At 52.5% G+C, this 18428-nt stretch overlaps 1 protein-coding gene across 6 annotated transcripts in view; it reads left to right on the plus strand.

Annotated features, from left to right (window-relative positions):
- Positions 1 to 18428, plus strand: part of LOC105190328 (uncharacterized) — a 107629-nt gene that overhangs the window by 74805 nt on the left and 14396 nt on the right. For 4 of the 6 annotated variants that reach the window (XM_025303205.1, XM_025303201.1, XM_025303202.1 and 1 more), the window contains 5 exons: positions 173 to 1503; positions 1860 to 2449; positions 11602 to 12778; positions 15064 to 15168; positions 15742 to 15867. In XM_025303205.1, the coding sequence (XP_025158990.1) occupies positions 173 to 1503; positions 1860 to 2449; positions 11602 to 12778; positions 15064 to 15168; positions 15742 to 15867 (3329 nt within the window). The remainder of the gene's footprint in view (positions 1 to 172; positions 1504 to 1859; positions 2450 to 11601; positions 12779 to 15063; positions 15169 to 15741; positions 15868 to 18428) is intronic. The other 2 variants (XM_025303203.1, XM_025303204.1) reach the window with 2 other exon arrangements.

An 18428-nucleotide genomic window follows, 5' to 3' on the forward strand; every position in this document is an offset into this window, starting at 1 on the left:
TTTATCATCGCGATCATCGAGCTGCCGCCAGACATCGCGCAGATTAATCGAGCCAATTAACGGATCCCAAGTCGGGATCCTCTGTCATCGCACGCTCATTACATTCCCGCAAACTCACGAAGCTCGGCTCGACGCGATCGCGCTAAACACACTACCGTCTTCTCGCTCGCAGGTTTGACGGAATCGTCGACGAACAAGCCGCAGGTCGACGAGGACGAGGAGGACGACGAGGACCACTGGAAGGACGCCTCTCCGGTCACACCGATCTGCAGCCCGGCACGACGACCTCCCAAGCTGCAGCGTCACGACAAGCGCTCGCCCACCAGGTACATCGATGTCGACAACGACGTCGAGATCATCCACGAGTTTTACCCCACGACGTCGAAGACGATGCACGAGGAGACGAGCATCGTGTCGTACGGCGGCACGATCATCGTCGAGACCACGAGGATACCCAGGCACAGCAAGGACGTGTCGGCGAGGATGGAGAAGGTGGCGCCGAAGGTCAAGTTAAAGAAGCAGCCGTCCGTTGAGCCGGACCGCGTACCGCCCGTGCAGGAGGAGCCGTCCACCAGCGCGCGCGAAGACACGCCGAAAGTCTCGACCTCGAGGAGGTCATCGCGGCAGGCCGCGGAGCGTGGTAAGAGCGTGAAACGCCGCGGCAGCTTGGAGTCCGAAGGCCGTACGTCCACGTCGAGGGAGACGCTGGAGAAGTCGGACACGTCGTCGGAGAAGGGCGCCAAGAAAAAGGTCTTCGCAGAGAGGCAGGACGGTAAGAAGCGGTCGAGGAAGTCGGACGGCAAGCGCGCCGGCAAGGTCGACCGGCGGATCGAGGCGGACTCGTCGAGGCGGAAAGCGGACTCGCTGGAGGACGAGGAGTCCAAGCGGAAGGATCACGTCGAAACTTACCGGCGTTCGCGCGAAGAGCGGAAAAGCTTGAAGGAGCAGGAGTGCATCGAGAGGGTGACGGAGTTCTTGACGAGGCACAGTATCCCGATTTACCCGGACAGCGGTGGCGGAGCCAACCTCGAAGCGGCGGAGCCGCTGGAAGTTCCTCCCAAGCTCGTCGTGGACGAGCAACCGCAGCAACGAGTCAGACGTCCGTCGGCTGTTGGCGGAGAGGGAGAAGTCGAGCACGCCGCGACAACCCCCGATGCATCAATCGCGTCTGTGAAGCGAAGGGAGAGCCTAAAGAGTGTACCCGAAGCGGAGGAAGCAAAGGACTATCCGCGGGATTCAACGGCGGTCGCGAAAGACGCGGGAAGAACCTCGGATAGTAGAAAGCAACGGCGAACTTTGGAGCGTGCCCCTGTGGCCGTCTCGGACGTCCAGCAATTGGAAGCGACGGCTGTTCAAGAACCCGCGAAGCGACCCAGCTCCTTGAGAAAGAGAAGGGACTCCTTTTCCAGAGAGTCCTCGAGAGAATCGCTGTTGGAGGAGAAGAAGGGCGTGAGGATTCAAGAGGACGTTCAGGAGATCTTCTTCGAGGACACCAGCGAGCAGGTGAGTGGACCGAGATGTTCTCGAAGAGCAAGAAACGGATAGTGAAGGCGCAAGGTAATTGCACGGATTAAGAGAACACCTCGCCGATGACCTTGATTTTTACATCATGTTGTCGAGGTCGAGATTGAGAAATTTGAAAGAAACTCCTGAACAGTTTTCAGCAGGAAAGCTATCCGTGTTTGTGCTTGATAACTTGAGTTACAGCAAATATGAGATCTGCATTGTTTATGTGCTTAGGCACATAATACGTTGTCGTAGATAAGGTATCTCTTAATCCGTATCATTACCGAAAAGAATTTCCTCGACACGATTTGGATACGCCTTCTAATTCTAATTTCGACCGTGCTGTACATCAGGTGGCCGACTTGTTGCCGGAAGTACAGCTGGTGACCGCGAGGATTATCACGACGGAGGAAGCGTCCGCGATACGTTTTGAGGAAGCAGCCACGAGGATCGAAGTCCACTCGCCGCCGGAAGTGGCCATTGTGTCCGAAACATTCAGGCCGAAAATCCTGACGCGAGCGCCGTCGCCGGAAGCCGTCGTCGACGTCTCGTTGTTGCAGTTACCCGCCTTAGCGAAGTCCACTTCGGAGAGTACCTTGACGGAGGACAAACTGCTGACCGTCGGCGAGGACAAGAAGATCTCCGTGAGGAACCTCAAGCCGGAGATCCTTCTGGATCTGTCCAAAGTCTCCGATAACGGTGAAGACCTCGACGACGCGATCGAGAGCGGCAAGGAAGTCAAGGAGAGGCGACTCAGTCGAGCTGGAAGTGAAGGTTCGAAAAGATTGCAGAAGCCTCAGCTGCAGGAACAGTTTCCCTTCAAGATCGGTAGCATCGCGCAGCCGGACAGGCCGGAACTGACGATTCTGCACGAGGCGGAGAAGGCGGAGAGTGTCGGGGACCTCGAAAGAAAGATCGCGAAAGAAGACGGCAGTGTTTCCAGGTAAGGGCTTTTGCTTCATTTATGTCGACCTCGTGGAACGTGACGAGTTTGTTATGTTTGTAAAATCACAAGTCGAAATTTCGGCTCTACATTAATTACGCAAATTCCGTTCGATTTTCGATGAAGGATCTCGAAATGAAACATTATATAAGTTATCGTCCTATTTTGGTGGTGCAAATAGAACTCGACATCAGTCGACTAAATTTCATAGTTGATTCGTTCATTCCAATCAGAAATAGAGATATAGAATATAGAATATAGAATATGCAAATCTAGAGTATTGAGATGTATTGAAATATTAGGTAATTCGTAAGTCTTTCCTGAATCTATATATATATATATATATAAAAAAACGGAAGAAAAAACGACGGTATGAATATGTGGACGGTGTAGCTCGACGGAATTTGAAGGGTAAAAGGCAGAGCTTTTACCCTGCAAACAGTTGCACTTACGGAATTACACATACGCGGCTAATGGAATGTTTGATATTTATCTTATTATACATATAAAACACAGCGTCAACTCTGATATTTCTCTCTCAGCGCAGTAATTTCTTTTAGTCTGTATTCCGCACATTGTGTGCGACATATCTTATTTTATCGAATACTCAAGCGCAGCCAATTACGCCAAGAGGATGTTTCGACGGCTGAAATCCGCTCGCGCGGACGAAAATCGATCGATCGCGCGGCGGCACGCGCAAAGAGGGGGTCGCACAATTTTGTTTGCAATATCACAAGCGCGGTCTGTCGATCGAGTTATAAGTTCGAGCGACGTCGCCGCTTGGGGCTTCGAATGTCGATTTGCAAACAGTATTGTTTGCTCGGTAAGTTTGTCGGTCCCGATTAGGGTTGGATTACACGCGTGGCCATAGAAACCCCGAGGTGCCCGTGCAATTTGCTAGAAATCTAGGTCGCCGTTAATACGTACGCGAATATATACGCTTCGCGTCCCGAAAATTTTACGCGGAGATTCGCGCGCCGAGAGCTGAATAATTTACCGCCGCGACCTTTGACCGCTCGTGTGTTTCTCGTGAACATTAAATGAGCCTACAACCGCCGGACACTGCGAATTTCACCCGTCGGCGAATTTTTCCACCCCGTTGCTCCTCGAGAACAACGTGCTGCCCCTTTCTCTCGCTCTTTCTTTTTTCTTTATTTACAACCTAATAAATGTAACGCGTGTGCAGTCATAGTAAAGTCGGAAGGTGAAAATGTTCCGATCTCCTTCTCTCTCTCTCTCTCTCTCTCTCTCTCTCTCTCTTCCCCTCCCCCCTTTTTCCCTTTCACTTTACTCTCCTACCGTTCCACCCAGAAGAAACTTTTTCTTCGTTAACTTCCACATTTACGATGCCACAAACTTCTCGCGGAGCCCACGGAAGAAAGCACTTATCGCGAAGTGCTATTTTTTTTTATGGGTCGCTCGGATTCAACTCTGGAATCCCGTGCAACGCGTATACGACGTGGCAATTCTGACGCGCACGAAGTGATATTTATTTCGTATTTTTACACTTCAAGTGTCTCTCTCGTTTCCGCGATGCCGGTCACGATCGCACGTAGTCGTACGATTTTATCCGGATTTGCCATGGATTGTCGCGTGTCTCCACTTGCGTCGTTAACAATCTTTTCATTTTGTATGTAAGCAGTCTTCGGCTGCAAAAGGACTGCACGAATAATCGCACGGCATATCGCGAAATACGAAATACAAAGCGGGAGAAGTGCATACGGGGGAAAGAAGAAAGAGCGAAAGAAGGGTTTCAGGCCGGCTAAGTAGATACGGTAACGCGGGATCAGACGTGACACGTTCGAATGCCACAGATGCCAAATTCGAGCGCGCTAAGTAGATACAGACTGCCGCTGCCAGGCAAACCGAGACGGACTCAGCCGTAGGTCGACGGCGAGCGGACACGGAGGCAGTGCGAGCGAGATATCAGTGGGAACAGTGGAAAAGGTCGCGACGAGGCCGACACATGCGGCACATAGAGCGGCGGATACGCACGATGAAGTGAGGAAAGACAGCCGAGGATCAGCCGGCGCGGATGAGCGCGAAGTGGCGCACCGGCGGACGTAGATTGACACGGGATGACGTCGGCAAGAAAAGACAGGCACACGGAGATTGTGATGTAACGAGCTTTCTCTCTCCCTCCCTCTCTCTCTCTCTCTCTCTCTCTCTCTCTCTCTCTCCGAGAGAGAGGGGGGGTGGAAGAAAGAAAAAGAGAGAGACAGATATAGCAGGACGACCTCGTTTCGCGAGAGAGAGAGGCGAGGACGGTCGGTGGCAGGAGAAAGAAGGGGCGGGGCGCACTCGAGCGGAAAGCAACGGACAATGCAGGCCGCGAAGTAGAAAAAGACGCTCGGGTGTACGGCAGTTCGTCTGCTCTGCCGACCGTCCGTCCGACCGGCTAGCCAGCTAGCCAGCTGGCGGTCTGTCTCGCTGACTGAAGAGACAAACACGCGAGCGATGCGACACAGGAGGATAAGAAGAGATAAAAGCGTCGTTACAAAGGAGCAGAAAAGAACGAGGGGAATTGCGAAGAAACGAAGGCGAACGCGCGAGATATGTGACGAGATATGTGACGTTAAAGAGACTTAAAAGATGCGCGGAATTGCCGGCGGAGTAAGGGAAAGAAAGAATGAGTAGCGGTGGAAGAGATGAGGAGGGACGGGGAGGGACGAAGAGGAGATAGATAAGACTGAAGAGAGAACGTGAAAGAAGACAAAGTGTGGAGGATAAAACGGGGAAACTTTAGCGGATAGAAAGAGCATGTGGCGCAGCAAACAAAACGAAGTGGCTGGTCATGCATTGAGAAATGCAGATAAATACAACGCGGAGGAAAAATAGGGAGATTCGAGGGAGGGAAGAGAGAGAGAGAGAGAGAGAGAGAGAAAGAGAGAGAAGAGAAGAGAGAAACGAATTCATGACGCAGAAGCACGAACGAATGTCGCAAAATATACAGAAAGACACGTTCTATGCAACAGCACGATCGTACTCGACGTCGAAACGTCTCTCTGCTCTCTTCAACGATCCGCAAACGAACGAGAGCGGTCGTCAGTTGATTCTTCCAATTAGATGGCCCTTAATTGACCACCTGATTGTCGATTTCATCGGCGCGAGGCATGAAACGTCGAGAGAGAGAGAGAGAGAGAGAGAGAGAGAGAGAGAGAGAGAGAGAGAGAGAGAGAGAGAGAGAGAAACATGGCAATCAGGTCTCGATGGAGAAATCTAGATCTCGATTGGAGAAAAACGCGAACATGCGGTTGCTCCTAATGAACTCGCGTTCCCGCGAATGGTGCCAACTTCGCGGCACACACACACAGACGTGTTCATTGATCGATCGCGTGTCTTTAGCGAAGAACGCTTTAATTGCGCCCCTGGCATAAATCTCGCCGCTCTATAACCGCCCATACTAATATTTGGAAGCCGGCGAACGTCATCCCGGCATCAATCAGTGCCATTTCGCATGCGCACACTGCCGGGGACAATATTTGTTATGCTACCTTCCGTCTTGGCTGCCACCCCTACGAGCACGGGAATATCACACTCTCCTGCGCGTCTGGATCTTATTAAAACACTCTCCCCCGCTGCGTGCGCTTTATATTTCACTCGACCGTCCCGATCTCGCTCGCTCTGCCGCTCCGGCGACGAGCCGACGGGGAAAATGAGGGTTGCGGTAAATCTCCGAGCCTGCGAAGAGATGATTTTCGGCGGAACGAGGATACGATACGATACTATACTCGTTGTGGAAAGATGTCGGCGGGAGGGAAAAAGGGAAAAAAGGGGACAGCGACAGCTTTGCTTTACTTTGCGCGATTTAACGCAAAGTATATAAGGTTAGATCGCGCGCTGCTCGCACGAATAATGGTTGCTATCAAGTATATACACAAGACCCGCGTCGTACATACACATCCGCTGTGAGCGAAAGCGCCTACGAAGGCGGCAATTTACCATTAATTTAACGCTCATAACGTTATTATCGTTGTATGAATAACGACGGCGCTCGTCGGACAATTAGCTGTTATCGAAACGATAAATTTTCGATAAGATAATCGCTCGCGCGCTTATGTGCGATACAAGTAATTACGATTTAAAGATATATTCATCGAATTTACGGTGGGCGAGCGAGCGAGCGCGTCGCGTTTGTCCGCGATTTTAATTTTCATTTGCCGCGTAGATTAGCCTGCGCGAGGATAATCCACTTTTCATTTGCGAGGATGGATTATCCGCGGGACGCGCGCTCACGTAATAATTTAAATCGAATTTCGCAAAATTGTCTCGTCGCAGACACGTTCTCTTTTTTCCCCTTCTCCTCTTCCCGCCCCCTCTCTCTCTCTGTCTCTCTCTCTCTCTCTCTCTCTCTCTCTCTCTCTCTCTCTCTCTCTCTCTCTCTCTCGTTCTCATTCTTGCTCGTAAAATCGCGCTTGCCAATCCGGCGTGCGCGATTGGAGAACTCGCGCCGGCGTTTATCGAAAATTGGCTCGGCCGGCACGAGCTGTTCGGATTGCTCCTTCGATTACGCGCGCCCACGCGCGCGCGCGCGCGCGCGTGCGTGCGTGTTTATAGCGTGGTTTCTCTGCGAGAATCCTCCACACGTCGTCACGTGAAATACATTCGCGAATCCGTGCAGTGGCACAAAGACAATGTGTGTGTGTGTGTGTGTTTGCTTGCGCGTATACACGCTCACACCTTTCGGTTTTGTCCGGGCCGCCGGCAGTCGCGCGAATTTCAGCCGCTCGGTGACACGTGCACTCTCACACGATCGTCCTCGGCTCAGCGTGCACATTCAGTGACATATCTGCGCACGTTCTCATTTCTCACGAGCTACTCTGCATATACGAACTGCATATACAGCGTGTCCCACTTGGACCGTGTTGTTTTGCAGCGCGGCCGGGATTCCCCGAACAATTCGGATTAGATTTTTTCCGCGACGAGGGTAACACGCGTCTCTCCTCGCAGCAAGATTCCAATTTCGCCTTCGTCTCCTCTGCTCCCCCTCCCCTCCCCCCCCTCTCTCTCTCTCTCTCTCTCTCTTTCTCTTTCACTTTCCAATATTTTCCTCCCGACACGTCACGTGTATCCTCGAGTCTCGAATGAAAATTCCATCGGACCAAATTCTGGCCGTGAAATTAGCCGGGAGAACATTTCACTTGTCTTGACCCGGCACTTCGACCTGCGGAAATTTCGCTCTCGCGACAACGAGAAACCCTTCCTTCCTTCCTTCTTCTCCCTTCGATCGCGCGGTGGATTACCTCGGGGAAGGGTCGCGACTAGTCGCGAAATCGATCTCAGATTCGCCGGTGGAATCTGTCGCGCTGTGTCGCTTCAAGTGGGAACGTCCTGTGTATTTGCGCTATCTCACGAGTATCTCGCGTAAGTACATACATACAAGCGTACAAATACACTTGTACCCTCGCGTCCCTCCTCACGTCTCCTCTGCGTGCGTTCGTTCCTCCTGCGCGGTTACGTATATACCGTATATTCACATGCGCGCTCATCTTTATCTCTTATAGATACATAACTAACATACACACACACACACATGTACGTCAAGATCACCCTCACCATCGCCCCGCGGAAACGCACACGCGTAAAGTTCTCTCTCGCGAGTCGGCGTCGGCGTCTCCTCCAGTCTGCGTGCATCGGCGTTCGCGTTCGCGCGCTTCTCTGTGTGTCGACTCGCGGCCACCCGCTGCCCATGTGCGCGCGTAAACGTGGGTGTGTGTGTGTGTGTGTTCAACACGCGTCCCGCGAGAGGCAGAAGTGTTGTTTATTAGATCAGAGGAAGCCAGTTTGCAGTGACGCACGGCCGGCCCGGCCGGAGACACGGCAGTGAACACCTTGGCTTCCGACCATTCGCGGTGTAACACGAGGAGAGCTCCTCGCGGAGAACCTCCGTGTTGGTCAACACGTATCCTCCATCGGGTGTCTGTCTCCTCGCTCCCTTCGTCGACGAGCCCTCACGTGCCTGAGTGCAGTCCTTCGACGTTCTCTCTTGTGTATGCGTATTCTTGAGACGCCTCGTTAACGAGGCGACGACGACGACGACGACGAGACGAAAGAGAGGTGAAAGTTCGTTGGCCGTGAGAAGAGAGAAACGAGAGCGGAAGTGTGAACCACGCGCGACAACGTTGTCGCACGGATAACGGAAGTCGCAGTATGTCGCGTAAGAGCCGACCTTGTCTGCTGTTGGATCCGCGCGTAGTTGGCCGTCGAGAGCGAGTCGCGTTGGTACGCTCGGCGCGCACTCGACGATTCTCGACGCTCGTTGCAGTTGACAGATGTTAGGGATATGTAAAAGCACGTCGTACGGGAGAGGGAGAAGCAGGGAGAGAGAGAGAGAGAGAGAGGGAGAGAGAGAGAGAGAGAGAGAGAGAGAGAGAGAGAGAGAGAGAGAGAGATAAACGCGTGAGAGTCGCCTCGTGTGCATTTGAAAAATTAACTGCTCGTTGCACAATTTACTTGTGAGTTCGGTCGAACTCGCGATATCGATCTCGTCGGAGCGAAGCTTCGCAAGTTGCGCTTCGCGAGGATTACGATGACGGAGCGACATCGTCCAGCTAATGATGAAAGATAGCTGTTTAGGTAAATTTGAATAATAATTTGAGCGGGGAGAGAATTTTTGATGTGTTAAGGTGCGATCGCTCGTTCGAGAGAAACACGCGCACAGTCGCACTCGATTGGGCGATTTAAAGCGAATGATTCTTGACGCAGCATCAGAGTTAATAGCGAAATATCAGAGTTGGCTCCACAGAGTTTTGTCGCGTCTCTCGCCTTGTTATTCAACACGTTGACTGTCACGCGGGTCACCGATGGCCGACATTATGTGACTTTGCCGCGTTAACTCACGCATAAAGCGTAGCTAATGACACTTGAGGAATAAAACGCGCTGCCGATGAAAAAGCTGATAAAAGCGCCCGGGAAATTTGGCCGCGTGCAGGAAGCGCGTGCGTTTTGCCCGTGAAATTTCGTCCGTTCCGAAACTACAGTCGAGTTCCGCGCGAGAGAAGTTCAGCTCTCGGTAGTCAGCGTGCGATATAATAATATGTATCGATCAGGCACGTTAATTTATAACATAAAGAAGCACATATTGAATACACATCGCGATCCCCCCTCGCGGAGATAATAATAACGGACACACGAAGACGGCACGAAGCGGTCTCGCGTATAGCGGCAGAAATACCGAGTTATCTTCCCGGCCCGAATATCACGAGCATTCGAGTGCGTAACAGCTTTTTCTGTCGAAAGCAAACACCGGTAAGTCCGTCACATTCCCGCGCGTGGGATTTATACCGTTCACGTGTATACATATCGAAAATGTGTGCGCACGTCCCGCAACGAGAATATCGCCCCCACGCGCGACGCGATACGTAAAGGCACCGCGTCCGCGTTATCCCCCCGCTGTGCTGCTCTCGCGTCTGCCATTCCGCGAGATATCGCGTTAAAACACATCCCACGTCGTGTCGCTCCATTTTTATCGCACGCGGACGGTAGCGCCGAGGGTCAGAGGGAGCGCATTCCTTCCGACGCTATACGCGATACGTAAACACGTCCTCCTCCTCTTCTCAATTGATACTTCCCTAGAAATACATCCTCATCGAAGTCACTCGCGAAAGATATCACGATGAAAGACTGCCCGCGCTTGCGGAGACGCGACGATTAAAAGATTACTTGTACCGTCAAAGGCATTACATAACGGCGGGAGAGAGAATCAGGTCTCTAGAGAATTTCGAACCGAAGAATGTCATCTAGCCCCACTGTGCGACGGCATGCGCTCGCGCGACTGAGCGCTGAAAGCCGTCGGCGTCGCCGGCGAATAATGAGTGAGTCTCCGGCATTGTCGCGCGCGTCCCGAGTGTCATCTCTCACGCGAGCGCCGTTCCAATTGCGCGCAATACTTTTCTTCATTGCAATGACCGTAACTTCGCCGCCGCCGCCTCACTCGGTCGTGCAGATGTGACAGCCGGGTTGTCACTAATTTCTATGTCGATCCGAGTGAGTTGTGACGTGCAAACGGGACGCGTCATCGTTAAAGATATTTTCACCTCGTGTACGCGCGTCCGCGCGGTGATCTCAGCCGGGACGCGCGATCGCTTCTGATTTGCACGCGTTGCGCGGTGTCTAGCACAGAGTGTCGAGAGCTGTCGAGGGCCGCGGCCAATCAGCCGGTGCTCCCGCATCGACGACTCGCGCCGACCTTAACGAGCCGGTCATTGCAATTAAGAAAAGTATTGCGCGCAATTGGAAGGGCGCTCGCGTGAGAGATGACACTCGGGACGCGCGCGACAATGCCGGAGACTCGCTCGCCGCCGGCGACGGCTTTCAGCGCTCGCCATCGACAGCGGCGGCGACGAGCAGCGCTCAGTCGCGCGAGAGCATGCCGTCGCACAGTGGGGCTGGATGACATTCTTTGGTTCAAAATTCTCTAGAGACCTGAATTTCCAACCGATCGCCGACACCAATGGATGAGGTTGATCCTGAATCAATTCCGAAGAGATCTGTCTTGCCAAAATTAAAAAAGAAATTTTTTTCTCGAATTATTAGCCCCAAAAGAGGAAGAATTATCGTTAAACGCGAGAAACTTGTGGAATACTCATTACTCGACACTTATTTCTATCTAATAGCGTATTCAGCGGATTGAAACTATGAAACCAATCAACAGGCACCTCGAGATTTATCGATCTTGAAGCAGAAACCCATTAACTCAAAATTCATATGCCCAAAATACAAAAGCATCAAATATAGACCCAAATATCAAATATAGACGTTAAGCACAAAACCGAGAGACTTTAATCCTTAATTCTTTCTTAATGTGGCTTGAAATGATGAGCTTTGAAATTCTGAGTTTTCTAAAAGGTGATTATAAGTTCTGGGGTTTCGAATTTAGTATCCATAGGCTCGAACCCAAGACACTGCACTTTAAACGATAAACTTCTAAGACAAACCCTAAATCCATGAACCCTGAACCAATAATTTTTTCAAAATTTCGGCTAGACAGATCTCTTTGGAATTTATTCAGGATCAACCTCATCCATTGGTGTCGACGATCGGTTGGAAATTCAGGTCTCTAGAGAATTTTGAATCAAAAAATGTCATCTGGCCCCACTGTGCGTCCCCCTTCTCATTCGCGTTCTCATTTGCGTGTCTGCCGGTTTCCCTAGCAGCGAAGTTCGACGCGAGTCCAGGGAATCCATCCGCTCTCCTCCGAAGGACCTTGCGATCTCTCCGAGGCTCGGCGACGTTCTCGACCGAGTGAGACAGGCGACGCAGGATCTCCGAAAAGAGGGGCAAAAGGCGCCGTTACCGCGACAGGACGAGGCCCAGAGGGAGGACTCGAGAAGAACTCGCTGTTATGATCAGAGTCCGTTGCAGCAGAAACGATCGCCGTTGCTGGAGGAAGTAGCCCGCAGACCGGAGGAGGATAGTCTGATCTGCAAGGAACACTCTCTCGAATACCAGAGTCAGACTCTCGAGAGCCAGTCGGACCACCTGTTCCATGAAGTGATTATATCGTCCTTGGAGGACCTACTACAGTCGGTGCCCGAGAGCTGGAGCCGCGAGGTCTACGAGGAGAGCGTCGAGGAGGTAGAGCACAGCTTCAAGGAGACGCAGTACTCGCCGAAGGAGAAGCGCGACGTACAGACGCAGACCGTTCAGGAGTCCAAGAGCACGCAGTGCAGTCCGGACCAGAGCGTGTCGAGTCCTTGCGAAGAGCCACCCCGGATCAGCCCCTTCCACGTCAGCCAGAGGTACTTCCAAAGTCCCAGGCGGGAGGTGCAGACGCAGACTCAAGGCGAGAACAAGAGCGTCCAATGTTGCTTGGACGACTTGGGGAGGCTCGATAATCTGTGGAGAGGCGACAGTCCGGCCAGGTCGGATCAGGCGCAAGAGTCGAAGAGTGTTCAGTGTGTGCCGGAGGATATCGTCAAGTCACCGGTGAAGTCGCGGTCTTCTTCACGGGAGGACTCGCTGCGCAGCCCACGGCGAGAGGTCGAGGTGCAGACCTACCAGGAGTCGAAGGCGATTCAATGCAGTGACGACGAGCTACTCGAGGCTGATCAGGCTAGTACCGATCGTCCAAGCACACAGCAGAGCAGACCGACCAGCTCGACGTCGAGGAAGACTGAGAGCTCGCCTTCGTCGAGCTCCAGCTCGCCGCGCAAGTTTCCTACGGTCGTCTTCGTGGAGGGCAAGAAGGACATGACTGTCACAAACAGGGAGCACGATGGCGACGTCACCTGGTCCAAACACTGGGGTCCCGAGAGACTGGTGGAGATCTACAGAGAGCCGAAGACCAGTCTGGGACTCAGCATCGTCGGCGGAAAGGTACGACGAAAGGTACTCTCTCATCTTCGTGTAGATATCTGTGAGAAATGTCCATTATCACGTAGCACAGCGAGGCGAAAATTGCGCGAGAGAGTCTCCCCTCTCAGCGCGTTTGCATTTTCCAATCGCGTGAGTCCTTCGATTTGTTATTCTGCGAGTCAGTTCGTCCGCGCATCTCTGTATGGGCGCTTGTGAAATTAATGCATGGTCGCGAGCGTCGGAGAGATGACACGAGGCAGATTGAGAGAGAGAGAGAGAGAGAGAGAGAGAGAGAGAGAGAGAGAGAGAGAGAGAGAGAGGGAGGGAGAAATCGCGCTTTTTCCAATATATTAAATGTATATTTGTGGAATTACATTGTCGCACGAGTATTGACGCAGTTCGCGGCCCGATATCACGCGGCAACGGCGGATATTAAAAGACACCAGACAGGACGGAATTATATTCTATTATTTTCGTAAATCCTCCCCCTCGCGCGCGATACGCGATCGATGCAGCGAATAATCCCGACGCAGCTTCTCACACGCTCGGTCAAGCCGCAGTTTTTCGTATCTCTTTTATTAGCACGCACGAATATAGACGCGCGGCCACCGCCGTTACGGGCGCGGTGAACGGAGGGGAGGGGGGCGAGAGAGAGATAGAAAGAGGTTTCGTCGATATTGCTCCGCTATTTTATAGCTCGCCTTTAAAATCGGGAGTGTTACGACGGCTATTGGAAACATTCGGACAGTGCCGGGAGAAGTAGGTCGGGCCAAATGGACGCCAGTCAGCCGGTGACTCGATCCATCCACCCATCTGTCTATCTCGCGCACGAAAGGGAGTGAGGGATGAGCCGTAACGCAATAATCCCGTCGAATAATTAATGACGTTCTAGCAAATAATAAATATATCGTTGTACACACACATATAAACGGCGTGACTCTGTCGGCGCCCTATCAAGCGCGCGCGCGCGCGCACGTGTAGGCGTTTTAATGGATTTGACGCGGAGCCGCGAATAAATTCGTCGTGATGCGAGAATTAAAAGGCTTTTAGTAATCGACGAGCGAACTATCGGAAACGTTAGCCGGCGGGATGGGATTTAATGGAATCAATTAACCTCTCGCGCGCGCGCGCGAGTGAACGCGCATGCGTGCGCGCGCTCGCACGCACGTGTACGATCCTCTCCGTCGCGACGGCTGCGTCCGGCTCGTCCGGGAAGATCTGCGATCCGCGGTGAGGTCTCGGGCAAGGTTTAACCACGTCGACGACTCGTCGTTCTCCCGCACTTCCCTCATCGGAACGGACGACCGAGCGAATTGCGACTACCGCGCGCGCGCGGCCAGACTGCGAAACGTCGACTCGCGATCCTAACGTCGTCCGACGTGACGTGAGCCGCGGCAGCGCACGGACGTCGCGCCGGTTAAGTGCATTAACTGCACGGGGGTAGTCTCCCTCCGACGTTAAGCCGACAAGGAAACTAGTAACTGGATCATTGGCTTTCGTCCCGACGACGCCGCGACTCGTCTCGAGAGTTCCTCTTCCTCTTCCTCCTCCTCCTCCTCCTCCTTTATCTCTGCGAGACCACCCCCGTTCTCTGCCACCCCCTCGAGACAAGACGACGCGCGTGCGAACCGAGTCGCCGTGTCGCGCGCGGGGCGCATCGGCTGCCGGCCGGAAACGTTAATTCTACGCTTGATTAAACTACAGACGTCGCGCGCGCGCGCGCGCGCGCACGTTTATGTACTGCCGCGTCGCGGCTAATTAACATTACGCACGCACGAGAATCATAATTCACCGATGAATAATGTAACATCGCCATGCACACGCGCGCGCGTAAGGTATACACGCGCGTGCACGACTCGTTGCTAATTAAACCGGACGCGTTTGTCCCTCCGCTCGGCGGGGGATGCAATCGATCATCCGATTATCGCACACCGGCCGCCGCCGAATTGCGGTGTTAAATAATCGCTTCAGTTCGGTTAGCGCGCGATGACGATCACGACAAACCAATGACGGATTAATGAGAATAAATGACCGGGGGAGCAAGCTGAGCCGAGGGAGGGCGGATCGACGGCGGCGGGGAGAATCGGAAATCACGAGGATCTGTCTCTCGAGAGCGGGGGGGCTTGGCTCCGCGGTGGCTTCGGTGTGGTCTCGCAGTTAACAGAGTTTCGGAGCAGCTGCTAGCGACATTGATTAAATTTAATTGCGAACTCGACTGCGGAATCGCCCGCGACCGCGGGGATCGACGCGCTTTCGCCGTGCCGGCACGCTGATCTGCGCGCAGGTATTAAACAACACGGACCGATTCCTTGTTCCAGGTCGATTTGCGCAACGGCGGCAGCAGTAACTCCCAGAACATCTCCGGGATATTTATAAAGAATGTCTTGCCGAACAGTCCGGCCGGGAGGACCGGCGGTCTCAAGGTAATTATAACAACAGGCGCATGGTCGTCGGTCGCGAACGTTCCGTTTGTCCATTTCGCTCGGCTTTTCCCTTTCGTCTCGTCTCTTTGCCTTCTTACACCTTCGAACCTCGTCCCGGGAATCAGCTGCCTCCCGTGCGTTGCGGAGTCTCACAGGTGCGCGGGAGTGCACGAGTGAGTGCAAAAGTTGTGACGAGTTTGTCAAAGCTGTCCGGCGCTTTTGATTCAATTTTGTGACAGCCTCATATATGTATGATGCACCGAGAAGATAACGATGGAAAGAATGCTCGGTGGGACAAGAGGGCAGATTATCTTGAATAAAATTACTTGTGTGATCCACATTTCTCTGTCCGGAACTTTTGCACTCATCCCGATACGCGCGGAGCGACGTAAACGGGAGGACGAGGGAGCTGCTTTTTCCGCATCTTCCTCGCGCGCCCTGGCGATTTCATCTCATTAGATATTTGCAGGCGGATGTATTTTAATTAAACTCCTGGCAAGTGAATTCGCGCGCTCACGCTTCTAGTCTCTCTCCCTCTGACCCTCTCACACATGTATGCGCGCGTGCTTTCAGATCGGAGATAGAATAATCGAGGTGGATGGTGTGAATCTACGGCAGAGCACGCACGAGCGCGCGGTGGAAGTGATTCAAGCCGCCGGAAATCCCGTCTGCCTCCTCGTCCAGTCGCTGGTGCATCTGGTGAGATTTAATGGCACACAGGAATATCGATGTTCCCCCCTCATCCGGTTCTTCGAACCCGATTGATCTCGCCGACCGACTGACGCGCGACGCTGCCACCGTCGGGTGTGCTCTCGTGCACCGTGGGGCTGACATTTATACGCCGTGCAGCGCTTATCCGGGCGTCTGTGCGGATTTACGGTAGAAAAATTTGTTGTTCCACTTGTAGTAGCTCGCAGCGTTTCCGCACGGTATCCCGGAGACACGGTATACCGTAAGCGCGCATGGCATGAGCGCGCTCTCGCGAATAGTGATATCCTCCGCGAAGAATTGTCTCTCCGTGCATCGCCGAGGGAATTTCTCTCTCGAATCGATTTCCCTTCTTCCCGTAGCACGCCGTTGACGCTTGCCCGCGACGCAACGCCAACGGCCAAAGGATGCGAGGGAGAACGTCGGCCGAATGCCGTCGGGGCCGAGCCGGTAGTCTCTGTTTCCTCGGCGCGACGACGAGAATCGCGCGACGTTTACGCGTGAAAAACGGGCCGCGCACGCACGTTGACGGGAAGAAATAGGGCCGCTCTTAGAACGCAGCCCGCCGCAATTCCGTAAATCTGCGTTGCACATCCATTAGAAGTAAGCTCCACGCTGGCGCATGAAAAAGTATCTACATTCCTGAGAGGAATAAATTTACGGCGGGGAGCGGGCGGAGGGGAGGAGAACAGGCAGAGTTAAACCTTTTACGACCCGCGGAAATTTACGACATTACTTTGCGCCAGCAAGTTTCGTAAGTTACACGTCGTTTTATAGTCTGCACGATTCTCCGCACCATTTATTTTTGTTATTTTCCTCCCCTCATTTTTTTTCTTTTGTTGCTGCTTCTCCGCCGATCTCCGCGCATCGGCCGATCTTCGTGCGGAGAAGGAGAAGTAAGTAATTCGGAACTATATTTAGATGCGCGCGGCGTATGCTCCCTTGGAGGGGAGCGGAATTCGTACCTTTCGATTGGCGCGGGCCTCATCGACATACAGTATTAATTGACAGTACCCGATGGTCGAAAAAAAAACGGTAAATTAAATCCGGAGGATTAAATGTGTCGCAGATGGTAATTAAAAATGGTTAAGGAGAGGGGAGAGAGAGAGAGAGAGAGAGAGAGAGAGAGAGAGAGAGAGAGAGAGAGAGAGAGAGAGAGAGAGAGAGAGAGAGAGAGAGAGCACCAATGCCAGTAAATACGTACTTGACCCTGAGCGTTCTCCTCTGGTCTTTAAATACGGATATTGAAACTTTCAGCAACGAACATATATATGTGTGTATGTATTCTATTTCGTGTTTAAAGGCCATGCCAATAAGAATGTCCAGAGTTAAGCGTGTGCTTCCACCTCAGTTATCTGATTCGCCGCAACGGCTCAGTTTCTATTTGGCGGGCGGACCCGCGGAAAATCTTGGTGAGATATTTTCGCGCGGAAGTTTCGACATCTTTCGGGCGTACGTGAATTCGGGCGAACTTCCGCGATCTACTTTTAATCTCACTCAGCCTCACTCACTTGCGCGAGCACTGCCCACGATTATTCGTCTTCCGGTCGTTTAACGAACGAACGGACGAACAAACGAACGAAACAAGCGCGCGCTCCGCCGTCCGTCGGGGGGGGATCTCGCGAATTCTCGTGTTAACGAGGTGACGCTCGTAAATCTGCGCCGTCGGGTTAACTCGATTTGCGAGGTGCGAAAGTTCTCGTGACTCGCAATTAACCCGCGCGCGCCTCCCGTATATATCGAATCGATCGATTTCGCATCCGCTAACCGGACGTTGCCGCCGTCGCCGTTGCCGTCGCCGTCGCCGTCGTCGTCGCCGTCGTCGTCGAGTCTAATGCAGAGCGAAATTGAACTCCGAGCGATGTCACCGAATAGCGGGCGGCCTTCGGCGTCCCGCCGTTTAACGTCGCCCATCTCCGAAAACCATCGCCGATCGAGACATTACGCGAGATTGGATGCAGCGCGTCGTGACGTTCGTATGACGGAGACCGGCAGAGACCTCGCGAGGTCTGCCAAGCGCGAGTTGTTCTGCCGTACGGTGGCTTTCTATTATAGCACATGCGAATTTTTGAATCACTGCATTCCTTGCGACGAAATCTCGAGCAACAAGCGAAAAGAACCACCGCAAAAAGTATCCGTTTTTCAATCCCCGAATTTTAAGTTAAATTTTATGCTTATTAAGATAGTTCATGATGAGACATTAATCACAAAAAAGTTTTACATTGAGCATACGATTGGTTTCAGAGATGTAGAGGGTCAAAATGGTCATTACCTACTAAGGAAGTTTGACACTAATAATGTTTTATCGCACGAATTTTTGCGAAATTCAGCATCTATGGGTTCTTTGAGTTGCTTATTACGAATTCGATGTCAGATTTAAAAAATTCAAGGTGGCGGATGTAATATAGCGGACACAAATAGTGAAACAATTATTTACTTTTACTAGAATTGTTATGTTATGGTTTTTTCGGCTAGCTGATTGCAAATTTTCTATCAGATTTACATTTACCTTCTGTGTAGGCAAGATGAAAAAGTTATCCAGCCAATGAAGG

The sequence above is a fragment of the Harpegnathos saltator genome, unplaced genomic scaffold (genome assembly GCF_003227715.2).
Source record: "Harpegnathos saltator strain DR-91 unplaced genomic scaffold, Hsal_v8.6 scaffold538, whole genome shotgun sequence".
Classification (NCBI taxonomy): domain Eukaryota; kingdom Metazoa; phylum Arthropoda; class Insecta; order Hymenoptera; family Formicidae; genus Harpegnathos; species Harpegnathos saltator.